Here is a 24,771-nt window from a genome sequence, read left to right as displayed (position 1 = left end):
GAGCAGTGGCCCAACCTGTCCTTCCTAGGCAGGTCACTGTCCATCCCAGCCATTCTCCTCTGTCCCCACTCCCTCTCATTGCAGGGGAGGCAGAAAAAAAGAATAAAGTTGGATGGAACTACCCCCCCCCCCAAGCCAGCTGAGAATTCCGAAGCCAGATCTGGGGGCTCCAGATCCCAAGGGGGAGGTGCCAAGGTCACTGGGTCCTCCCCTCTGTGTCAGCAAATCCCCGGAGGTTCTTGCTCCAGCAGGTGAAAAGCCCAGCGCTGAGGCTTGGGGCTCGGTCAGGTTTAAGAACATGCACCAGCCTGAGCCCGGAACGCCCGCGAGCTCCCTGAGCAAGGAGTCCTTGCAGACAGACACAGCACCAACGCGCCCAGGAAAAGAAAAACGAGGGCTCGGAGTACCTCGGGCTCAAAATTCAGATTAAAAGTCTTCGGGTGCCTCACTGCATCGGGGCTCAGGGAGAGCTGGGAGCGAGGAGTAGGATTCCGCAACTAACTTTTCCCCCCTCCCCATTCCTTGCAGCATGTGTCACGGCCTGTGACACACCGCCAAGGGAACATGGATGCCGGGGAAGTGTCTCCACACGCTACACGCTTGTGACATGCCGTGTAAAGCGATACCCTGTTTCCTGGCTGGGTTTTCTTGGCACAGGTGTGGGCAGGCGGTGGAGGATTCTGCCCCCTCCCACTGGGCTTAGTAAACAGGTTCACCGTGGGGGGTGTCGCGAGCCTTCCCAGGAAGACCCAGCCCCCTCCCCAAAGAGGATGGGACCCCCACTGGCAGGCTCAGGGCCAAGCCCCAGCCCCAGCCCAGCTGGTATTTGAAACTGTCCTTGTTTCAAAACACAAAGCATCCCGTTCAGGCTCCTGCCCGCCACCCCCACCCCCACCGCCCTCGACCCCACCACAGCTGTCTCTCCACGTAGGAAGGAGGCCACCATTTGCGGACTTGATTTCAGAAACAGATCAATGGTTTCCGGTCTCCACCTCTGCCAGCTGACCCAGTCCCGGCCATACAGTCAATCAAAAACAACATGAAGCCTCCGGCAACAAAACACACGACGCACGCACGCGCTCACGGGTCGGACCCGCGTCCGCCCCCCCGGGCCGGGGGCGCTCCGGGACCCCGGCCCTCAGCCCTCCGTCTGCACCCTCCCACCCTCCCACCGTGCCGGGGAGAACCTCAGGACCGGGGGCGCCCGGTGTCGCCCGCCAGCCAGGGCCGCAGAAAAGAATAAAGGACGCGCAAGGCAAAGAAAGAAGCTGGCTTCTGGAAATCGTCTGGGTTTGGGGGTTTTGAGGTTTCCATTTTTTTTTTCTTTCGCCCACTGGCTGTGTTTTGTTGTTTCCCTGCAGCTCGGAGCCAGACGCGCCACCGGCTGCCAGAAAGGGAACCCCCGCCGCCCTCAGGGCCCGGCCCCGGGTCGATCCCACGGTCCCGACCGTCAGGGACGCGGCCGCCGCGGGCAGGCGGTCCCCAGGCACCCGGCCCGGGCCGGGACCCCGCGCCGGGCCTCGGAGTCCGCGAAGCCGGCAGCGGGGCGCCCCCGCGGCCGCCACACAGGCCCGGGGCCCCGGGTGCCGCGCGGGGGGCGCCCCGGCCCCTCAGGGCGGCGCGGGCGGCGCGGCGCGGGCGACTCACCGTGGCGGACGCCAGGCTGTTGTCGGCCAGCGTTAGGTGGTGCGGCTCCCAGCGCCTCAGGAATTTCGAGGTGAGGATCTTGCTGAGAAAGGTCCGCGGGTGCCGGATGACACAGACCTGGATGTCGCCCTCCTGCAGCAGTTTGTACCTCATGCCGTTGCACAGCAGCAGGGCCCGGCGGCACGGCACGGCGCCCATCTTCGTGCCCTCGGGGGCCGACACGTCGCCCCCCAGCAGCGGCTTGGTCTCCTCGATCTGCCGGGGGTCGCCGCCGCCGCCCGAGCTGCTCGTCAGATCCATGGCCGCGCCGGGCCTGGGGGGCTGTCCTGGGCTTCTGGGGCGGCGGGGCCCCCGGATCCGGCGGCCCGCACCCCCCCACCCCCCGGGAAGGTGGGGGGGTGTGGGGCTGGGGGCGCCCGCAGAGGAGGGGGCGCTGCCCGCGGCGGGGGGGGCGGGGGGCGGCGCGTCCGGCGGGCTGGGCCGGCGCTCGGCGCTTCCTGCGGGGCTGCCGGCTTCCTCCTAGCTCGTCGGGTGCATGCTCGCCGCGCTGGACCGGGCTCGGCGGGCGGCGCGGGGAGGAGCGGGCAGGGGGAGGGCCGAGGGCGGGCGCGGGGCGGGGGCGGGGGCGGCGGGCGGGCCGCGGGCGTGTCTCGGGGGGCCCCGCGCCGCCGCGCGTGGGGACGGCGCGAGGGTCCTCGCGTCCGTCCGGCGAGGGCGTCTGCGGGCGGGGGCCGCGGGCCGCGCTACCGGGGCGATTGCGGGAGCCGCGGCGCCCGCGCGATTGGTCCCCGCGGGGTCATGTGCCCGCCCCTCTGACGTCAATGGCGGCAACGGCGCGGCCGCCGCGGCTTCGGCCGCTCGCGGGCGGAGTCGGCGGGCCCGGGCGGGGACGGGCTGGGGGCGGCCGCGGCCCGACGGCAGGGGCGGCCCCTGGGGAGGGGGCCGGGGCGGGCGCGCCCCGACCGGCCAGACCCGCCCCGCCCGGAATGTGGGGGAGTGGGCGGGGGCCGCGGGGGCGGGGCGCGTGACGTCACGGCAGCCGCGCCCCCGCCGGTGCCCAGGCGGGAGCCGGGGCCGGAGGGGTCGCGGCGGCTGCGGAGACGGCCGGGTGGTGACTGTGGGCCCGGGCCCTGGGCTGGGCAGCTGGGGAGGGGCTGGGCCGCGCCGCGGGACCCCCGACGCCCCTGCGTGGGCTAGCGGCGCCAGAAGACAGTGCGATGTCCTCGAATTCAGACTGTGCCCCGCAGCGCCCGGCCGTGGGCCCTGGCTTCGGGGGTGGGGGCGGGCTCCCAGACTTGCTTCTGCCCCTAGAAACAGAACCCCCTTGAGGAGCCCTGATAACAAAGCGTCACCCCCGCCCCAGAGCTTCCCAGCCGCCCCTCCCCCAACCTCCCGCCCCGGACCCCGGACCCCGGACCCCGCGCCAGCCCAGGACTGGACTCTGCGAGATGAACCACAGTTCGCCGACGCCAACCTGGACGCGAGCGAGCGACCACCAGGGCCACCCGGCAGCTTCCTTACCCCAGCACGCCCCCGCGGCGGGCCCCCTGCAGGTGCCTGTGTGAGCACGTGCGTGTGTGCGGGCCGTGTTGCGTGGCGTGGCGAATGACCCCAGAACAGACCACCTGGCAAGGGGCTGCGGGGCAGCGGGTGGAAGGCAGATCCCACCCTTCATTCCACCGCGGACAAAGCGCTTGCAGGCCGCCCCGGGAGTGGCCCAAGCTGTTCCTGGTGCCCCCTGGGAAGGCTCTGGTTAGAAAACTAGAAATTCTGGTATGTCCCCACGACTGGCTGGTGTTTCCTTCAAGTTCTGAGCTTGAGAAAACCACTGAAGAAGGAAGGGAGGCCGAGGCCCCACCTGGTGATACAGATGTGGGTGTAGGGGGTGGTTGTGTCGAGAAGTCCCCCGTCCGTCAGGGGTGGGGTTGGGTCATTTGTTCAGATCTTTGAGCTCCTGCTGTCTGCTGGTGGCTCACCAGAAGCGGGGCTGTGATGGTTATTACTGTAACAGCCGCAGTGGCTGGAGACTTCCTATATGCTAAGGACCTTGCCTGCCTGCCTGCCGCCCTGTGACATGTGTTGTCATCCTGCCGGCGAGGCTAGGTGACTTGCCCAGGCTCACTCAGCCGGGCAGGATTCTGCCGAGGGTTCTCCGACTCCCGAGCCCGCATCTTAACCACAGAGCAAGGAGCTCTGGGTCTGGGACCGTGTGGAAGCAGACAGTACCCACACTGTGCCCGGGGCTTCAGGAAGAGAGAAGGGATGCCTGGACCAGCCAAGCGGGGTGGGGTGAGGAGCTGGTGCCGGGGCCCTGTCTTGGTTCCAAGCGATCTCCAGGATTAGATGAAGACGGGGACAGGAGCTGCAGGGAGGAGGAATGGTCCACACAAAGGCACAGACTTGGTAGGACGCTTGACCTGCCAGGTGAATTGCACTCTGGGGGGGTCCAGAGCAGCGGGGAGCTGTCGTGTGGTCTGTGCGTGGTGGTGACTTCCACATGGCATCTTGGAAGGGTCACTGGCTGCAGCACGACGTGGCCGAGGAGTGCCTGGAGGTGGGAAAGCCAGGGAAGAACCTGTCACAGGCGCCCAGGAGGAAGGAGATGGCGGTCAGCTGGAAGTCGCTGCCAGGGGAGGCTGCCGTCCACTTCAGAGACATCCAGGCACCCTCCTCTGGCCATGCAGGGCACCAGCCGACAGCAGACCCAGGCGAGTTTCCAGGAGGCAGAGGAGCCACCCCACACATCCTCAGCACTGCCAGGTGCAGTGGGTGAGTGGCAGATGCGATGTGGGAACGTCGGGGAAGGAAGGACCAGCACCCAATGCCAGGGACTGTTGCAGGGGTGGGGGTGTGCATTGGTTCTCACTTCTTCCTCCAGTCTGCCCGGGAGGCAGAACTTGACATCGTCCCTCAGCTGACAGGTGAGAAATTGAGGCTCAGAGGGGGCATCCCCCTGACTTTAAATTCCTCGTCTTTCCCACCTCTCCGGGGACTTTGGAAGACGTTCCATCTGTCTTTCTCTGTAACGTCTTCCTGAATGAAATCGATGTCGTCTCTACATGATAGTGCCTCTTGATTTCAGAAACCAGACTTTGAAATCAGAGAAACAGAGCTGCCGTGAACACTGCGAGAAGAAAAGTGCCTGTGTGCACGTGGCGTCGCTGAACACGAGTGCAGTGACTGTCAGACGCTCCCTGGCATTTCAGAAAGTGCCAGTGTGAGATCTGCGCAGTAAGTCGGCAGGGTGAGACGGGAAGGCGTTGATAGTGACGGTCAGGTCCCCAATCTCCTAGACTGGGACCTGGATAACGCTGCAGAGCCCCTCCCCTCCCGCCATCCCAGATTTCTGTCCTGGAAAGGAGTCTGCATCCAGCCATCACATCCCATCAGCAGCCCTGTTGCTCCCCAGCCTCTGAAGGAGGCGTAAGCTGATCTACCAGGCACCCAAGTCCCCCTCAAAGCCAGGGAATCCAGACTCTCCAAAGGACTGGTCCAGGACCTTGAGAGTCCACCCCTCCAACACTGAACCTGAGATGTTTGCAGAGCAACAGGAAGACAGAGAAGACATGAGCCCTTTCCTCTCCTGTTAGAGAATCTGGTAAAGGAACGTCGTGGCCGTTGGAAGGAGAGCAGTGACCCCAGGAGAGGGAGAGCCGAGCCCTCCTTCCAGCGGGCAAGCTGTGGTGGATGTCCTCAGGGTGGTCTCCCTCCCCGCAAGCCCACTGTGAAGGGGTATACACACCCTAGCGCATTCCAGGCAGACAGAGTTCTTTCTTTGTACCCATTGGAGCACTGGTGGAGATTTAACAGGTTACCAAAGAAAGATAAGCCCTAATTTATAGAATTTGACAACCTCCCTGGTGTAAACGCTCCTACCGTGGCCAATTACAAGCTACCAATACGCATCATAGACCCTGGAGGGAGAACGTGCTGCCCCCCCCCCGCCCCCGCCACATGCTCAGAGGGCCTGGCTCCGAATGCTGGCTGCACTCCTATTCCTGCTACCTGATGACGTGCACCCTGCCTGGCAGCAAGCGATGGCTCGGGTGATTGGGTTCCTGCCACTCATGGGGAAGACCTGGATTGAGTCCCTGGTTCCTGGCTTCAGCCTGGCCCAGCCTTAGCTCTTATGGGCATTTGGGGAATGAATTAGCTAATGGGAAGCGCTCTCTCTGCTTTTCAAATGGAGAAGTATTTTTTAAAAGATTTATTTCATTTATTTGAAAGGCAGAGAGAGAGATTGAGCTCCCTTCGCTGTTTCACTCAAATGGCCACAGCAGCTGGAGCAGGGCCAGACCAAAGCCAGGAGCCAGGAGCTCCATCCAGGTCTCCCACACGGGTGCAGGGGCCCAAGCACTTGGGCCATCTTCTGCTGCTTTCCCAGGCCGTTAGCAGGGAGCCAGATCAGAAGTGGAGCAGCCAACACTTGAACAGGCACCCATATGGGATGCCGTAGGTGCAGGCAGCAGCTTTACCCGCTGTGCCATAACATCACCTGCAAGAAATAATTTATCTCAACAGAGGATTTCTGCAATCCAGATACAAAAGGCCAGGGGTCAGTGAAGTACAGCCAAGGGGCCAGATTCAGCGCATGGACTGCAAAGCCTGAAACATTTATCATCTGACCCATTTACTAAAAAAGTTTGAGGGCTGGTGCTGTGGCATAGCAGGTAATGCAGCAGGTGCTGGCATTCCATATGGGCACTGGTTTCAGTCATGGCTCCTCTACTTCTGATCCAGCTCCCTGCTAGCGTGCCTGGGAAACCAGTGGGAGATGACCCAAGTCCTTAGGCTCCTGGACCCATGTGGGAGACCTAGAAGATGCTTCTGGCTCCTGGCTTTGGATCAGCCCAACTCTGGCTGTAGTGGTCATTTGGGGAGTAAACCAATGGATGGAAGATCTCTCTCTCTCTCTGTGCCTCTGCCTCTCTGTAACTCTGCCTTTCAGATGAAAAATAAATAAAAATGTTTGGTGACCCCTAAGGAAGATCTACTAATTGCAAGAACAGAGCCACCAGCAAAACGTAGTACAATTAGGAAATGATGAGTTGTATTACCTTTTTAAAATGTAATTTTTTTAATTGTGACTTTATACAACTGAATGGTGTTCATGGCTTTTTGAGAACCAGCTTACAAAATTCCTGAAACATGAACCACCACCTGTCATGAGCCAGCGTAGGTCGGTTCCAGCACATCACTGTCTCACGAGGGCTTGTGTGGCTGTGTATCTAACTGCAACGCCAGTGCTGTGGCCCCTGAGCTACACTACCTGCCTCACTCATGCAATTCCATTAAACACATTTTTTAAGACATTTATTTGAAAGTTGAATCAGAGATATGGAGCGCTGGCTCACTCCACAAATAGCCGTGACAGCCAGGACTGAGCTAAGCGGAAACCAGCAGCCAGGAGCTTCATCCAGGTCTCCCACCTGGGTGGCAGGGGCCCAAGCACATGGGCCATCTTCACTGCTTTTCTCAGGCCATCAGCAGAGAGCTGGATCGGAAGTGGAACAGCCGGGATAGGAAGCAGCGCCCATATGGGATGCTGGCATGGCAAGGGGCAGCTTGACCTGCTATGCCACAACACCTGCCACAGACATTTATTTCTTACCACGTACCTGAGAATCCAGGACTTGGTCAGGTACTCCAGAGTCAACTCACTCAAGGTGTTGCCTTTGTGCAGCTCACAGCCAACTGGGAAAGCCAAACAGCACCCCAAAATCACCACCCTCCCCAAAAATATGCCAAGAGAGAAAGCACGCTCCTTCCTCTCCCCTTTGCCTGCTGGCGTATCTCTGTTGGTTTTCTGTAAAGAGTAAACCACACAGTGCCTTCCTCCTGGGTCACACAAATTCAGCGAGCGTCAGGGTCAAGCTCACAGCATTTTCAGCAAGTGTGAGTTATCTCACGCCGCCACTGTTACGCTAGAGCACTTGTTGACACAGTTCTGAGGATGAGCCCTCTACCTGGGCCATGCCTCTCAATCTTTCCCACTTGCCCAATACCTGAGCAGTGGCTAAGTTCTAGACACTTTAGACATCAGGGTGTTTCAAAAAGCACCCTGAAAAGAAAAGATAAATGAAGAGATAAGTTTAACAAGGGGCTGTAGCCTAGTGGTTAAGACACCCACATCCTCATTGGAGTATCTAGATTTGATCGTCGGCTCTGGCTCCTGACTGCAGCTTCCTTGTCATGTAAACCCAGAGAGGCAGCGGTAATGGCTCAAGTTACCAGGCTCCTGCCTAGCGTGTGGAAGGTCTCATTGAGTTCCAGGTTCCCAGCTTCTGCTTGGTCCAGCTCCACTGGTTTGAAGCATATGCAAAGTAAACAGGCAGATGAGAGCTTTTTCCTCTGTCTATCTGCCTACCTATATGTTTCTCTATGTGTGTACCTCCACCTCACAAAGACAATTGTTTAAAAAGATAAGCTTATTTCAGTGTAAATTTTTGTAACCCATACAATGTGCATTTTTTATAAACTTTTTGAAGGCTGCTTGTGTGCCTAGATTTCAAAAAATTCGCATCAAAATAAGCTGATTTTTTAACACCATTTTCCATTGAGCATCTTGTGGTGACCTGGCATAGCGCCCCCTGCAGGGGTAAAAAGTATGGACATTAGCAGCTGTGGGCTGGATCACCCTGGGTGATGGGCAGCTGGCCTGCGCACAACAGAATGCTTCCCAGCGTACCTGGCCTGTGCCTGCTAGGTGCTAGGAGCCATCCCTGAGTCATGACAGTCAACAATGTCACCAGACATTGCCGAGGGTCACCTGGGAGGCCACGTCCCACGTGGTTGAGAACCCACGGTTTCAAGGCAGCTGCTGTCCCCTCCCCATCAACTGGAAGAGGCTGCTGTGTGCCCACACCATCCGTGGGGTCTGGGAGAAAAGACCTCACAGCCAGCATCAGCAGACTGTCAGGGAATAAGGTGCAGCCTGTTTGAAGTCGTGTTTTACAGCCTATGGAATGGCACAAGGCCAAGTGTGTAATAAAATGCCAAGCACCAAAAGCAGGCAACAACGTTCCCGAGTGGTCCCGACCGCACAGCTGCCCATAGCACTGCTACTTTGGGGGAGCTCTCCGGGAGCCTCGTCATTTGATGTCTCTAAGTGACATCAGCCAGGAGAGCATTCTCGAACCTATTTTTAACAGGCATCAGACACCAACATAACGGAACACACACTCTGTACCGATGGCATTTAATGTGCTGATCAAATAATAAAATGTGCTTATTTATTCTTCTGCTAGAAGGAAAGGTGTCCTGTTTTCTTCCCTCTGCTCCCAGCCTGATGGGAGCCAGCTCAGTTTCTAGGGCCCAGGGTGAGGAGGGTAGAGGGGGAAGGAGGAGGGATCTGGACTTGGTCTCTAGCAGCCTGTTATAGGCTGGGCGGGGAGGAGTCTGGCCAACAGCTCTATAACTCGTGTCACCCCCCACCTGGGTTTTTGGAGACAGCACCGGGCAAGGGAACACCTAGTGCTATGCTTCTCACTTCCACCACATGATTAAGTCTGAGGCTAATAAAAAAACATTACAGAGGGCTGAACGTTTTTCTGCAACTAATACGTATTTTCACAATCCATCATTCAACTGACTTACACACACACCGGAAGCTCGGTAGTGATGACGCGACGGTCGCTGGAAGGTTGGACTCCTCTGCAAACTGCTGTCATGGAGATAGAATCTGTAGGTCATAAAGTGCGCGCATTGCACGACAGGGTGGTATGGTCGCGACGAAGGTGAGCACCCATGAATCCCCGCCTCATCAGATGTGGGTTCACAACACCCCACAACCAGACAAGGCTTCTCTGTGCCTCTTGCAGTGGCCCCTGCCACCCACCTGGCCCTGGACAATCCTGAGGCCTCTTCTGCCACTAGAGATAGTTTCTCCAGCCCGATCATCCAACAGACAGAACAAAAGCTGGGTCCTTTCTTCCTGTTGTCACCCCTAACAGTTCTGAGATTTCTCCCACGCTGGCGCTCGTGTCCTTGTCTGCTTCTTTTGGTTGCTGATTATCCATGGGTTTCCCACTTATGGGTAAGGTTTGCTTGTTATTTATTTTAATTAAAGAAAGAGACAAATGCCTTGTCTTTTTCATTCATGAGGACTTCATGAACAGTCCTACTGGTGGGACTGGATGCCTGGCGCAGCCCCACAGAGCATGCAAAGCCAGGGAGCATGTTATTAACAATGAAACGATGGCATTTTCAGATGTTTTTTGAAGATTTTATTTTATTTGAAAGGCAGAGAGAGAGAGAGAGCTCTTCCATCTACTGATTCACTCCCCAAATGGCCGCAACGGCCAGAGCTGCGCTGATCCAAAGCCAGGAGGCTGCAGATTCTTCCAGGTCCTCCACTGGGTGCAGGGGCCTAAGGACTTGGGCTATCTTCCACGGCTTTCCCAGGCCATTGCAGAGAGCTGGATGGGAAGTGGAGCAGCCAGGACTCGAACCGGCGCCCATATAGGATGCCAGCACTGCAGGCGGCAGTTTTACCCACTACACCACAGCCCCGGCCCCTGCATTTTCAGATTAAATTGCACCTCTCTCCCACATCCGCTTTTGCAGCAAACCTGCTGTAACTGACCAGTGTAAGTGTGACCTCCTTTCTTTCCACCTCCATCCACTGTGCACGGGTTGCTAAGAAGCAATGAAAGGAAGCTGCTCTTCCAAAACACACCCTCCAAGGGCTTGTGTTGGCCTTCCGGACACTTTTCAGATGGGCCAGGAAGGTCCCACCCCACTTTGCAAAATTAGGGAGCTAGGGCAAGGTCAAACATTTTTCTAAGACCCCACAGCAGGAGACCAGCGGCATGCCAGCCAAAGGCTCCAGGTAGGGTGCCCAAGGCATTTCAAGCCCAAACCTTGGATTTGCATCCCACCTCTCCACCCTCCTTAGCTGGATGCTGCTACCAAATCTCTTCATCTCTCTACACCTCAGTGTCTTGTCTGTAAAGTAGAGACCCAACCGGGAAGCTCACAACTGAGCAAAGAGATCATTCAGGGACAAGCTCAGGCCAGGCACACAGAGAAGTCGGCGAGAGGGCGAGGATGGTTTCTCAGCCTCTGGTCTGCTCCTTCCTCCAGTGAGGGCAGGAACCAGGCACTGCCCCATTGCCCCGGGCTGAGGGCAAGGAGTGCACAGTTTCTCGCAGCTCCGGGGAGCAGGGTCTCGCAGGTGCAGAGATGTGAGGGAAAGGCAGCTGGACGCACTGAGGTACCTCAGATGCAACAGAAACCAAGCAGAGTGGAGTGGACGTGGGTTACAAGGAGCCCAGGGTGCCTCACCGGACCCCAGTGGTATAAAAGCAACAGAGACCAAGGACCCACAGCCTTCTCTCTGCTTCGGGTTTCTGCCTCTCTGTATGTCACAGCGACTCTCTGCTGCGTAGCTTCTGCGTGACAGAAGGCAGCACGTGCAGAGCCCAGCCCGGGCTGCCCCGTGAGCTCCTTGGCCAGTACCAAGGGAAGGCCTTGGTTGGCCCAGCTTTCATTAGATGCCTACCCCAGCTAGTGCGCAAGCCAAGCTGTGCAAATATGGTTGCAGCTGACCCACCTGTAGAGGTGGAAAAGAGGGTCACGCGGGTCGTTGTCAGCCGAGCAGGCTCCCCAAGAAGTGTTTCATTTCCAATAGGAATCACTTCCTCCCTGTGCACCCCATCTTATGAATCTGTTCTTGTCATTAATGCCAGTAGCTGAACACTTTGCACATATTGATGCATTTAAAGTCACCCCTACAACAATTCAGTGAGTTTATTGAACCCATTGTTCAGATGAGGAAACTGAAGCACAGAGAAGGGAATACAACTTGCCCAAGATCATGCCTAAACGGGGCCACCCTGGGGCCAGTGTTGTGGCATAGTGGGTAAAGCCACCAGTGTCACTGCCAGCATCCCATATGGGTGCCAGTTCTTGTCCTGGCTGCTCCACTTCCCATTCAGCTTCCTGCGAATGGTCTGGGAAGAGCAGCGGAAGATGACCCGATTGCTTGAACCCCTGCCACCCACATGGGAGATCCTGAAAAAGCTCCTGGCTTTGGCCTGGCCCAGCATGGTCATTTTGGTCACCTGGGGAATGAAGCAGTAGATAGAAGATCCCTTTCTCTCTCGGATTTGTCCTCTAACTCTGACTTTCAAAATAAATAAATGTTTAAAATAAACAAAAACAGGCCGGTGCCGCGGCTCAATAGGCTAATCCTCCGCCTGCGGCACCAGCACCCCAGGTTCTAGTCCCGGGCAGGGCGCCGGATTCTGTCCCGGTTGCTCCTCTTCCAGTCCTGCTCTCTGCTGTGGCCCGGGAGTGCAGTGGAGGATGGCCCAAGTGCTTGGGCCCTGCACCTCATGGGAGACCAGGAGAAGCACCTGGCTCCTGGCTTCAGATCAGCATGGTGCACCAGCCACAGCGGCCATTGGGGGATGAACCAACGGAAAAGGAAGACCTTTCTCTCTGTCTCTCTCTGTCCACTCTGCCTGTCAAAAAAAAAAAAAAAAAAAAAAAACCTGGGCCACTTTGATGTCAGACCTGTTCTCTCTCTCTCTTTTTTTTTTTTTTTTTTTTTTTTGACAGGCAGAGTGGACAGTGATAGAGAGACAGAGAGAAAGGTCTTCCTTTGCCGTTGGTTCACCCTCCAATGGCCGCTGCGGCCGGCGCACCACACTGATCCGATGGCAGGAGCCAGGTACTTCTCCTGGTCTCCCATGGGGTGCAGGGCCCAAGCACTTGGGCCACCCTCCACTGCACTCCCTGGCCACAGCAGAGAGCTGGCCTGGAAGAGGGGCAACCGGGACAGAATCCAGTGCCCCGACCAGGACTAGAACCTGGTGTGCTGGCGCCGCAAGGCGGAGGATTAGCCTAGTGAGCCGCGGCGCCAGCCATGAGACCTGTTCTCTTAACAACCATTCAAGGTTGCCTATTTTATCTTCAGTCATATATTTTTAAATGTTTTCTATACTCATACCATTAAATTTTATGGTTATTTGAAAGGCAGAGAAACAAATAGACAGTCATAGACAGAGACAGACCTTCTATCTACAGGTTCACTCCCCAAATGCCCACAAGAGCTGTGTCTGTGGCAGGCTGAAGCCAGAAGCCTGGAGCTCCATCTCAGTGTCCCACATGGGTGGCAGGGACCCAAGCACTTGAGCCATCACCTGCTGCCTCCCACAATGTGCGTTAGCAGGAAGCTGGATCGGAAGTAGAGCCGCAGGGACTTAAACCAGCCACACTGATGTGGGATGCGGGCATCCCAAACCGTGTCTTCATCACTGCACCACCTCTTCATTCACAGTTTTAGAATTCACCCACCGGTCTGTGTCTCTCAAAATGGGGGGAAAATGAGGAAGTATAAGACTTTGAGATCTGTCATTTCACAAAAGCATCTAACAAGGAACAGTTCAAAATGCTGGAATTCTGCCAGCCATCTTCACTGTTATTTAAAAAAAAAAAAAAAGGAAAATTTGTTTTTAATGTGAAAGAGGCAGAGAGGGAGAGGGAGGGAGGGAGGGAGAGAGAGAGGTGGGGGGGAGAGGGGGAAAGGGAGAAGGAGAGGGAGAGGGAGAGGGAGAGGGAGAGGGAGTGAGAGATATTTTCCATCAGCTGGGTCACTCCTCAAATGGTCACAACAGCCAGGGCTGGGCCAGGCCAATGCCAGGAGCCTCAGACTCCATCTGGGTCTCCCACATGGGTGGCAGGGGCCCCACTTCTCTGCTCATCTCCCATTGCATTCCCAGGCACATCAGCAGGGAGCTGGATTGGAAGCAGAGTAGCATTCTGATGATGGGATGCCAGTATCCTAAATGGCAGGCTAACCCACCGTACCACAACACCTATCCCCAGGATGACCTCAGCTTATCACATCTGTAACAACCCTATTTCTAAAGGAAGTCACATTCTGAAGTTCTGGGGGGACACGGTTCACCCCTTAACAGAGCCCAAAGCCCACCCACTGCACAAGCAACACTACTTCTGCCTCAGCCCGTCCTCCCACAAGGCACCTTACACCCCAGGCCTCCTCTCGTCCTTGGGGATATGGCTCACCCCGGGTCGTCGGGGACAAGCATGGACGCCGTCTGCCCACTGTCCTAACTCACACTGCAGCACCAGCGGGGTGTCGCCTTAATTCACAAGGCTCCATGACAGGCGCCCCGGATGGAAGCATTCCCCTCTGGTTAAGCGTGGAGGAAGCTGCTTTCACACAGCACCCCGCTGTCCACACCGTGCACAGTGCTTCCGTTTCACTGACAGTTTAAGGCACATTGAACCTGAGCATCTGAGGCCAGCATTGTGGCGTAGCAGGTAAAGCCACTGCCTGCAACACCAGCATACTGTATGGGCGTCGGTTCATGTCCTGGCTGCCCCACTTCCAATCCAGGTCCCTGCTAATGCACCTGGGAAGGAGCTGAAGAAAGCCCAAGTGCTTGGGCCCCTGCCACCCACAAGGGACACCCAGAAGAAGCTCCTGGCTCCAGCTTCAGTCTGGCCCAGTGCTGGCCATTTGGCCATTGCAGCCATTTGAGGAGTAAACCAGCACATGGAAGCTCACTCGCTCGCTCACTCTCTCTCTCTCTCTCTCTGCCTTTCAAATAAATAAAAATCTTTAAAAATAAAATAAAATAAACCTGAGCAGCCCAGAACGGACCGGTGAATCTCTTTCTGCGTGGACCAGTGTCCCCTCTGGCCCTGTGCTTTCCCAGCAGCTAGGGGTTCCGGCAAATGGTTTATTTCCGCATTGACTCATTTGTTCATTTTGTGTGCCTGAAAATCCTAAGCAGATTTTACTTCGAGGTTACCCAACTGGATCTAGCACATGTGTAATTGCATTTTGGAAGCTTTCCCCGGGCTCAGGTGGGAAGACACTCTGCCCATCTCTTCATCATTAACAGGCATTACCAGGTGACTGGAGACTCGACTCCTAGGATCACAGGCCAGGAGTCTGGTGTCACGGCGCAGTGGGGTAAGCCACGGCTTCCAATGCAGGCATCCTTTGTGGGGGTGCCAGTTCAAGTCCTGGCTCCTCCACTTCTGACCCAGCTCCCCGCTAATGCACTGGGTTGGCAGCAGAAGATGGTCCAAGCACCTGGACCCTTGCCACCCACAGGGGAGACCCCCATGAAGTTCCTGGCTTTGGCCTGGCCCAGACCCAGCTGTGCCAGCCATTTGAGTAGTAATCTAACAGAAGATATTCCCTCCCTCCCTCCCTCCCTCTCTCCCTCTGCCTATCAAATCCATAGTAAATATTGAAAAAATATCTCGGGCCCGTAACCGGCAGAGTGTACACTGGAGCCGTGTTCATTTCGTGCTTTGATTTGGTCACTCACAGTCTTGCGTGTGTACCTGGTGCTGCCCTCTTGAAAGGACAGGGCTGAGGGGCCGCTGACCCACCCAAATCCCAGCAGCCATGTCCCCAGCTCCTTCCCAGGAGCGGTCACCACGGGGGCTTCTGGTCCACACCTCTCATCGTGTAAGAGGAGAACGGAGGCACGCACAGGGGAGAAGGGGCTGATGTAACACCACCCGGAGGGCGGGAGACACAGCCAGGCTTAGAGCCCCGGCTGCCCAGCCCGGGGCAGAGCGCCCCCACCATCTCCTCCCCAGGAGAGCGTATGCCAGAGACTGTGTATTTCTCACCTGTCTGCTTGTCACCAGAGTTTATGGTGACAAACCCCTGGGGAGGCTCATCTTCCTCTGGCTCCATCTGCCCCGGCCCCTCGAAACCCAGCTGCGGGCTCCCTCCTGCTCCCTAATGATGTGAGCTGTGGCTTCTACCACCTCGTGGGATTTCTGCCGCTTTCCACGCCTTCCTGTGTGCTTCCGCTGGGCCTCCCTCCAGGTGTCACCACCATGGGCCCCAGAGAGGCTCCCAGCCTTGTCCCTTGCTCTGGCTCCACCCCAGCCTGGTTACAAAGCAGTGTGGCTGTGCAAAGTCCAAGAGGAACAGAGAGATAAAAAAGCGAATAATAATGAGTATTAATCAGTTATCTGCCATACTCTCAGAGGTAGGGAATCTTTTTTCTTATAAGGGCCATTGGACATTTCTAACACTATTCATGGGCCATACAAAATTGTCAACTTAAAAATTAGCCTGCTATATAGATTTGAACTTCTTTAAAAAAAAGATTTATTATTTAAAAAGCAGAGCAAGAGAGAGAGAGAGAGATCTTCCATCTGCTGGTTCACTCCCCTGATGGCCACAACGGCCAGGGCTGAGCCAGGCCAAATTCAGGAGCCAGGAGCTTCATCCGGATCTCCCATGCAGGTGCAGGGGACCCAAACACCTGGGCCATCTTCCACTGCTTTTCCCAGGCCTGCAGCAGGGAGCTGGATCAGAAGTGAAGCCATCAGGACACGAACCGCAGCCCATACAGGATGTCAGCTTCCAAGACAAAGACTACTGCCACACTACTACGCAACCCCAGATCTACGAATTTGGAGTCCCAGCTGCAGTTGCCTTGGCAAGGCCACACTGAGATTTCACAGGCCTTGTGTGGCCCATGGGCCAGCTATCCCCAGCCCTGTTCTAGGCACTGTACTTATATTAGTTCATTTGATCCACAAAACAATTTAAGAGCCATGGGGCCAGTGCTGTGGCGTAGCGGGTAAAGCCACCACCTGCAGTGCCGGCATCCCATATGGGCGCCGGTTCAAGTCCCGGCTGCTCCACTTCTGATCCCACTTCTGCTATGGCCTGGGAAAGCAGAAGAAGATGGCCCAAATCCTTGGGCCCCTGCACCCACGTGGGAGACCCAGAAGCTCCTGGCTCCTGGCTTTGGATTGGCACAGCTCGGGCTGTTGCGACCAATTGGGGAGTGAACCAGTGGATGGAAGACCTCACTTTCAATGTTTCTTCTCTCTCTATGTAACTCTGACTTTCAAATAAATATTTTAAGAAAAATAAAAACAAAAACAATCTAAGAGCCTTCTATAGGACAAATGATAGAATTTCTCCAGTAAATACATGACCAAGAGAAAAAACCTTGAAAGAGGGATAGAACTTCAGATGAAAAGAGACTTAAAATCTTACAGTATGCAGACAGACAGGGTGAAGCAGGTGGTAGCACCTCAGTGGTTAGAGCTGGGGTTCTACAGGTGCTCCCTGTCAAATTATTTCATCTTTCCTGCATGTGTGAAAATTGTCTCATAAAACGCAGGGCACTGGGTGGGGGGTAGAATCTATGAGGCAAACGTAATGCGTGGGCTTGGTGGATCTTGTTTCAAACAAATCAATTCTAAAGACAGACTTGTGGGATAATCACAATGAATAAATGCTGATTTGATATTAGATGATATTAATTTATTTTCTAAAATTTTAGGTGCACGAATGATATGGTGATTTTCTTTTCTCACAGAGTCTGTAGGTTTGGGGTTAGGTTTGAAACAATAAGCAGGGATGCGGGCAGGTAGAGATGATGCAAGATTGACAGTTATGGAAAAGCGATGATGGGTGACTTGCCTATCATACTATTCCTTCTTCTCTGGGAGGGGGACCCATTAGGTGGGCACGATTATTTTGCAGTTCAGAAAGCTGAATCAAGGTTTAGAGATATTGGGTAATTGCTCAAGTTCCCCCAGCCAAGATATTCCTGAATATGGGCTTTTAAGGGGCTGGGTTGTGGCTCAGTGGCTTCAGTCACCACCTGCAGTGCCGGCATCCCATGGGGAACTGCTCCAAGTCCCAGCTACCGCACTTCCAATCCAGCTCCCTGCTCCTGGGTAAGCAGTGAGAGATGGCCCAAGTACTTGGGCCCCTGAACCCACATGGGAGACTTAGATGAAGCTTCCTGCTCCTGGCATTGGCCTGGCCTACCCTGGCCATTGTGGCCATCTGGGGATTGAACCAGCAGGTGGAAGATCTCTTTCTTGCTCTTCTTCTCTCTCTGTTACTGTGCCTTTCAAATAAATAAATATTTTTTAAATGTTCTACCTGTAATTCCATCACCCATCCTTAACAGCTTGGTGGATATCTTTGACTCTTCCATACATTAAAAAGAACTTTCCTTTTGAACAGCTGAAAACTGCATACCTGAGGTGGATGTGTGGCCTAGTGGTCCAGGTTCTGGCTGGGATGCCCACAACGCATATCAGAGTGCCCAAGTTCCAGGTGTGTTCCCATTTCCAGCTTCCTGCTAAAGCACACCCTTGGAGGCAGCAGCGATGACTCAAGTAGTTGGGAGACCTGGATTCTGTTCCTGGATCCTGGCTTCAGTTTGGTCAGGCATTTGGGGAGGGAGTCAAGAGTTGCCTTTCAAATAAATACATAAACCTTCTTTTAAAAGTGTGGCAAAACTGACCAGTTTAACATGTTGGAGCCCAGAGTACATTCATGTGGTTTTGTGACCATCAGCACCATCCGTCGCCTGCCCCGTTTCCTTCTTGCAAACTGACAAAATGCCTGTTTGTGCTCTACACTCAGCCTCCTGCAGCCCCCACTGTACTCTCTGAGTAGGACTACTCCAACTCCAGCGTGTAAATGCAATCATGCCACACGTGGCTCTGGTGACTAGTGTATTTCAGTTTGCATCTGTGTTCCAGCATGTGTCAGAATTCCTTTCCTATTTGAGGCAGAACAACATTCTATTGTGTAGCTAAACCATTCATCAATGGGTGGACATTTGGGCTGTTTCCCCTTTATTGTGAACACCACTCTTGTGCACATGGGTGCAAAATACCTCACACACACCTGCTTTCAATTCTTGCTCGTGCAAACCTAGCCACTGGATTGCTGGCTCGTAAGGCCTTTCTATTTTTCTAGGCACGTTGTGGAATCAATTTGCATCCTCTATCTGTTACCCAACCATAAGCTTTTCTGTGTGCCCGTGTTTTTGTCATCATAATGGCCACACGTGGCCCCCAGGAGGTGGAGGGGCTCCTACCATCTTTGTGGGTCAGAGAGCTCCTCCCTGTCTGTGCCTGCTCACTATTCTGGCTTCAGGGATTCATCTGGCACTAGCTTAGGGCCTGGACAACAGCTCAGATTTCCCTTCACTCCCTAATCTGCATTGTGTGATCGTTAGGGTCCTTGTGTGCTAAGTCCTCTCTCATGTGGGAACAGCAACTTCTATCTCTTTGCTCTCTCCCTTCTCTTTCCACCTTGCTGTCCCTGCCTGAGCCCTGGTTATTGGAATAATTCCATAATTACCTCTCCTCCTGGGAGATGTTTCTAACATTCTATATAAATAACGGTGCAACAACAGAGAGGTTTCCTGCCCCCTAGGCTGATGAATCATTTCCTTAAGATGAATTTCCAGAAGTGGGATAATGCACCACTGGATTTGCAGATGGAGGGGGAGGAAGTTAAAGAAAGTGGTGGGTTGAGTGGTAGCCCTGGCAAAATACGTTCACCCAGAATCGGGGAAAGGGCCCTCATTTGGAAAAAGGGTCTTGGCAGGTGTAAGCAAGTTAAGGATCTCAAGCTGAGACAGCCCTGGAGCAGACAGACCCTAAGTCCAATGTCAAGTTCTCAGAAGAGAAGAGGAAGGGAAAGGACCCAGAGAGGCAGGTGCTGGGGAGAGGCAGCTGCAAGCCGAGGGAGGCCAGCGGCTGCCAGAAGAAGGGCCTGGGAGGGAACCTCCCTCAGAGCCCACAGAAGGAGCCAACCCTGCCAACAACTTGACTTTGACCTTGCAGCCTCCCGAAATGAGAGAGGACACGTCTGTTACGCTAAGGCACCAAGTCTGTCGTGAGGAGATAGACAATCCCCTCTGTGCAGCCCCTCCCAGAAGAATGCAGGGGGTTCATCTTGGGGGAGGCAGAAGTGTCGTTGGGTTGAGTGTCCAACCCTTCAGAGAGGGCATATTGGGGTTTACGGTGGGAACTGGGGGGTTGGGAACAAGGGGTCTGGGGGCAGAGTATGAAGTGGGATGGGGAGCTGCTGCCAACGCATATGTCTCTTTCTTTTTAAATGTGCATGTGTGTACACCACACACACACACACACACACACACACACACACACACAGATTCCAGGACTGAAGCCAAAGTGTGAGAAAGCAAACTTGAAAATACTTAGTAGAAAAAAAAATAAGAGGGTATTTCCATAGCCTTGGTGTAGCAAACACTTTCTTAAGCAAGATAAGCCTTGATGCTTGAAGCATTTGACTACATTAACAGAGACCTTTGTATACCCAAGAGCACCACAAACAAGCAGAGACAAGCAGAGACAAGCTGAGGGCCAGCAGGAGGCCCGGTGATGGGGGTTAGTGTCTAGGATTTACAAGGAACTCGTATGAAACAACATGGAAGATCAACTCTCAACTCCAACTACAAAACAGGTCAAACAGGTCAAGGTATGAAGAGGGAGTCCCCCAAAGCGGAAGCAACATGACAAGATTCTCAATCCCACAAAAAAATCTGGGAAGGACGAATCAGTTAACAGTGACACAGTCATCAAATTGGCAGAAAATGAAAATGTGTGATGTGGCCAAAGACGCCAAAGACGCCTAAGGATGTGCAGGGCAGGAGGGCAGGTCCCTGTGGCCGATGGACGTTGGTGTGACCAGGCTGCAGAGCTTGTGCCTCCCCACCCCCGGCCCCCACCTACTCACCCCCAAATGCACTTGTTAAGGTTCTCACCCTCAGTACCAGAATGTGACTGGGTCTGGAAGTAGGATATTGAAGACGTTTTGAAGGTACATTGTGGTCATATGTGGACCCTAATCCAACAGGACTTAGAAGGATTGGGGCACTTATAAGAACAGAGTAGGACCAAGACATCCATGGAGCAAAGATCATGTGAGCACATGGAGGGAAGACAGTGCCTTCGAGAGAAGCCTCGGAGGAAACCAACCCTGGCCACGCCCTGGTCCGATGGTGAAGCTGCCCAGTCTGTGGTATTTTGTGGTAGCAGCCCAGGCAGACTGATGCACCTGGTAGGGTTCAAGGTGCTCCTGGTGGCAGGTGCGGTGGGTTAAGCCAATGCTTGAGGTGAAGTCCTACCTTCACTTCCAATCCAGCTCTGTGCTAATGTGTGTAGATAATGGCCCAAAGACTTAGGTTCCTACAACTCGCATGGGAGCCCTGATGGAGTTTCTGGCTCCTAGTTCTGGCCTGGCCCAGCCCTGGCTATTGCAGGCATTTGGGAGGTGAACCGGAAGATGGAAGACCTCTCTCTCTCACTGTCTTTCTCTCTTTCAAATTAATAAACAAATCACTTTTTAAAAAATATATCAGGAGTGAGGTGATTCATCCCTGGTGAGCAGAGAGAAGACGTGGGTACAAAGGAATCCTGCTGAACTTGGGGTCTTCTGCCGTGCCCGCAGTGCCGTGCTTCTTAAACAGCGTGCATAGAAATAAGGTATAGGGGCTGGTGCTGTGGTGCAGCAGGTAAAGCTGCCGTCTGCAGTGTTGGCATCCCACATGGGTGCCGGTTCAAGACCCGGCTACTCCACTTCCGATCCAGCTCTCTGCTATAGCCTGGGAAAGTAGTTGAAGATGGTCCAAGTCCTTGGGTCCCTGCACCCACATAAGAGACTTGGAAGAAGCTCCTGGATCCTGGCTTCAGATTGGCATAGCTGTGGCCATTGTGGCCAATTGGGGAGTGAACCAACAGATGAAATACCCCCCTTCCCCCCTCCCTCCCTCCCTCTCTCTCTGCTACTCCTCTCTCTGTGTAACTCTGACTTTCGAATAAAAAAATAAATCTTAAAAAAAAAAAGTAAGGTATAATCCACTCCATTACCATATTTCAAGTGCCAGCTAGGTGAAGAGCAGAACTGGACTGCGGCAAAACTGCACCCCCAAGTCCAGGAAATGCTTCTCACTTCACCATCCTCCTCTGGGGGTACATCACCCCCCCCCACTAACCACCGTAAGTGAATCTCCGTACACTAGGTGAGTTTCAGACAGCAGCTGTCTACCCACACTGGCGAGCGTGTGCGCACACACAGACTTCAGAAAGAACACGACATAGCAATTTTCTCTCCCTACTTTTTTTTTTATAAAGAAACAGAAAATTCAGATCCATCTTTCACATTGTAGCAATAGAAAGGAACACAAATTGCCAACAAAGAAGCTGACAGCAAAACAACACAAACCCAGTTTCTAGTGACAAAGGCAAGCAAATCCCAGCGCTTACAAACCCACAGAGGCCCAGGAGGAAATTCAAAGAGTCAACAAATACACGGAAAAATGTTCCACCTGAAGACTGGCCGGATTCCCCGCCCCCATCCCACGCACCCCAACACCCACACACTGAGGAGCAGTTGGGCTGGGCTTCTGGGGAGCAGAGGCTGGGCTTGGAGCTCCTCCCAGCACTGGACAACACCGGAGCCAAGACAGAGGGCGGCCGCACCAGCCAGAGGGAGAAGGCACCCACCGTGTGACCGGGGACCCTGGGGTCAGCAGGGCGGCCAGGAATTTCCAGTGACGGTCTGAAAGGCAGCCACTTGGGAGTGCCCCAGCCACTGACGGTCAAAGAAGCAAAGGTGACGGCCCCGTTTTCTTCTCTTTGCAAACTTCTGAATGATCCTACCCAACCCTGGGAAGACGCACCGGGGCCAGGGAGCGAGAGTTGAGGGGGAAGAAGGAGCCGCACCATCCACTCATTCACTCCCGTCTGTTCAGTAAGAAGCTGGTGCGTGCCAGGCCTGACGTCAGGCCCGGGTTTGGGTGTGTATGTGTGTGTTGGGGGGCTCTGGGGCCCTTGACGTTGGTAATTGCCGGCTTGCCGTGTGCCCTGAGCAGCAGTCCACACACAGCAGGGTACGGGTCACTCCTCCACCTCTTACCAGCTTGTCCTGGTGTCCCTGGGCCTTACCTGGTTCTAGCACTGACGACCTGCATGCCAGGGACCTCTCTGTCTGGAGGAAGTGGGGACAGTTGGCAAGATGAGGGAACAAGGTCTGAGAACACACACAGGCCGGGTTGCCGAGCCAGGGTTCAAAACCAGTCCCGTCAGACTCCGTCACGGCCTTCGTGGGGAAAACGGAGAATCAGAGAGAGGGGTCAGCGCGTCGGCCAGGGAGCCCCAGGTGAGCGGCTGACGCTCCGTGCTGGCTCAGGGCTGGGAGACAGACAGGAGCCAGCGGACTCGGGCTGGAAAAGCGATCTGGCGACTCCCAGTTAATTCTGTGAAATTGTCCTAGCCGTGACTGAATGACACTGTGCTTGGAAATCGACTCTAAAGAAATCACCCTCCTCTTTTTTCTCATTAGAAAGCGGTTGGAAAGAAAATGCTCTCTGAGCGTTTTCTGGAAGAGAAAATAAGTCCAGGGGTCTAAGTAAGGGGCTGGCTTAGCTTTGTACGTCATGGCCTGTGCGTGCAGCTGTGAAGACGTGACCTGGATGCCTCCGGAGAAGCATGGACAACTCTTGGGGTTAAAATGGTATCCCAGGGCAGGCATTGTGGTGCAGTGGATTAAGTGCTGCCTGCGACGCCGGCATCCCACACCAGAGTGCTGGGTTGAGTCCCAGCTGCTCTGCTTCTGATCCAGATTCTTGTTAATGTACCTGGAGAGGCAACAGATGTCTGGGCTCTAGCTATCCACCTGGGAGACCAGGACACAGCTCCTGGCTCCTGGCTTCAGCCTGACACAAGCCCTGGCCCTGTGGGCATGTAGGGAGCGAACCAGCAAATCCAAGTTTCTCTCTCTCTCTCTCTCTCTCTCTGCCTTTCAAATTAAAAAGGGGTGTTTTATGGAACAGAATAAAAATGTGTGCCTTGTGCCTGCAAATGTGCCAGATGCTTCCGACTGAGGATGAGACTAGGATCATCAAGAGTGGTGGGTGGGGGAGAATAAAGGAAGAATTTCAGAAGTTTTAAATAGGGGGCCAGCACTGTGGCACAGTTAAAGCCCCTGCCTGCAGCACCGGCATTTCATATGGGCCAGTTCACGTCCCGGCTGCTCTGTTTCCAAGTAAGCCCCCTACTTACTCAGCACCTGGAAAAGCAGAAGATGGTCAAGTCCTTGGATCCCTTCACTCACATGGGTGACCTGGAAGAAACTCCTGGCTTTGGATTGGCTTGGCTCTGGCCATTTGGGCAGTGAACCAGAAGACCTCTGTGTGTGTCTCTACCTCTCTCGGTAACTTTTTTTTTATTTGACAGAGAGAAAGGTCTTCCTTCCATTGGTTCACTCCCCAAATGGCCGCTACGGCTGGCGCTGCGCCGATCCGAAGCCAGGAACCAGGTGCTTCTTCCTGGTCTCCCATGCAGGTGCAGGGCCCAAGCACTCGGGCCATCCTCCACTGCCCTCCTGGGCTACAGCAGAGAGCTGGACTGGAAGAAGAGCAACTGGGACTAGAACCGGTGCCCATATGGGATGCCGGCACCGCAGGCGGAGGATTAACCAAGTGAGCCATGGTGCCAGCCCCTGTAAGTCTTTCAAATAAATAAAATCAATCTAAACAACAACGATGAAAAGGCCAAAAATAGTTTTTAATCCCATCATGTTGTCTTTTTAAAATCCGCAAAGAGAAGGTAGGCATTCTAGGTTCCTGCATGCACAGAGACACAGCTCACAAAAACGGGCTTTGTGGCACTGATGGGGACACCCAGTGACTGGAAAGAACGCAAGTGTCACCAGGAGGTGGGCGCTGAGGGTGGCGCTTGGTGCAGTGGTTACAGGACCCCGGGGACACCCACCTCCCATGTCTGAGTACCTTCACTGAGTCCCAGCTCTGCGCCTGATTCCACTCTCCTGCAAATGCTCATGTTGGGGGGCTGTGGGGGCGGCTCAAGTGCCACTCACGTGGGAGACCCTGACTGAGTTCCTGCTAGTGTGGGTATGTGAGAAGTGAGCCAGCAAATGGGAGCTCTCCATCTGTTTGTCTGTTTCTCCAGCTCTGTCTCTTTGCTTTCAAAGAAACACAGTTTTTGAAAGTAAATTTAGGGGCCGGCACTGTGGCGTGGAGGGTAAGGCCGCTGCCTTCAGTGCCCGCATCCCATATGGGTGCCGGTTCACACCCTGGCTGCTCCACTTCCTATCCAGCTCTCTGTTATGGCCTGGGAAAGCGGTGGAAGATGGCCCAAGTCCTTGGGCCCCTGCACCCACGTGGGAGACCTGGAGGAAGCTCCTGGCTCCTGGCTTATGATAAGTGCAGCTCTGGCCACTGTGGCCATCTGGGGAGTGAGCCAGCAGATGGAAGACCTCTCTCTATCTCTCTGCCTCTCCTTCTCTCTGTGTATAACTCTGAC

The 24,771-nt window shown here is 54.7% G+C and overlaps 2 protein-coding genes across 2 annotated transcripts in view; one reads left to right on the top strand and one right to left on the bottom strand.

The window, feature by feature from the left end:
- CMIP (c-Maf inducing protein) overlaps nt 1–2,256 on the bottom strand; it is a 220,650-nt gene extending 218,394 nt beyond the window's left edge. Inside the window, exon 1 of the mRNA XM_051847041.2 lies at nt 1,648–2,256. Coding sequence (XP_051703001.1) covers nt 1,648–1,947 — 300 coding nt within the window. The 5' untranslated portion in view covers nt 1,948–2,256. The remainder of the gene's footprint in view (nt 1–1,647) is intronic.
- Nucleotides 2,183–8,137, top strand: LOC103348532 (collagen alpha-1(I) chain). Its single transcript, XM_070062559.1, has 3 exons — nt 2,183–3,200; nt 4,160–4,416; nt 4,730–8,137. Exons 1-3 carry the CDS (start codon nt 2,183–2,185, stop codon nt 4,766–4,768), a joined length of 1,314 nt encoding a protein of 437 aa, XP_069918660.1. The 3' UTR covers nt 4,769–8,137.
- The last annotated feature ends 16,634 nt before the right edge of the window (nt 8,138–24,771 follow it).

This window comes from Oryctolagus cuniculus, chromosome 18, assembly GCF_964237555.1.
Source record: "Oryctolagus cuniculus chromosome 18, mOryCun1.1, whole genome shotgun sequence".
NCBI lineage: Eukaryota > Metazoa > Chordata > Mammalia > Lagomorpha > Leporidae > Oryctolagus > Oryctolagus cuniculus.
This window is presented reverse-complemented; position numbering and strand designations above follow the sequence as displayed.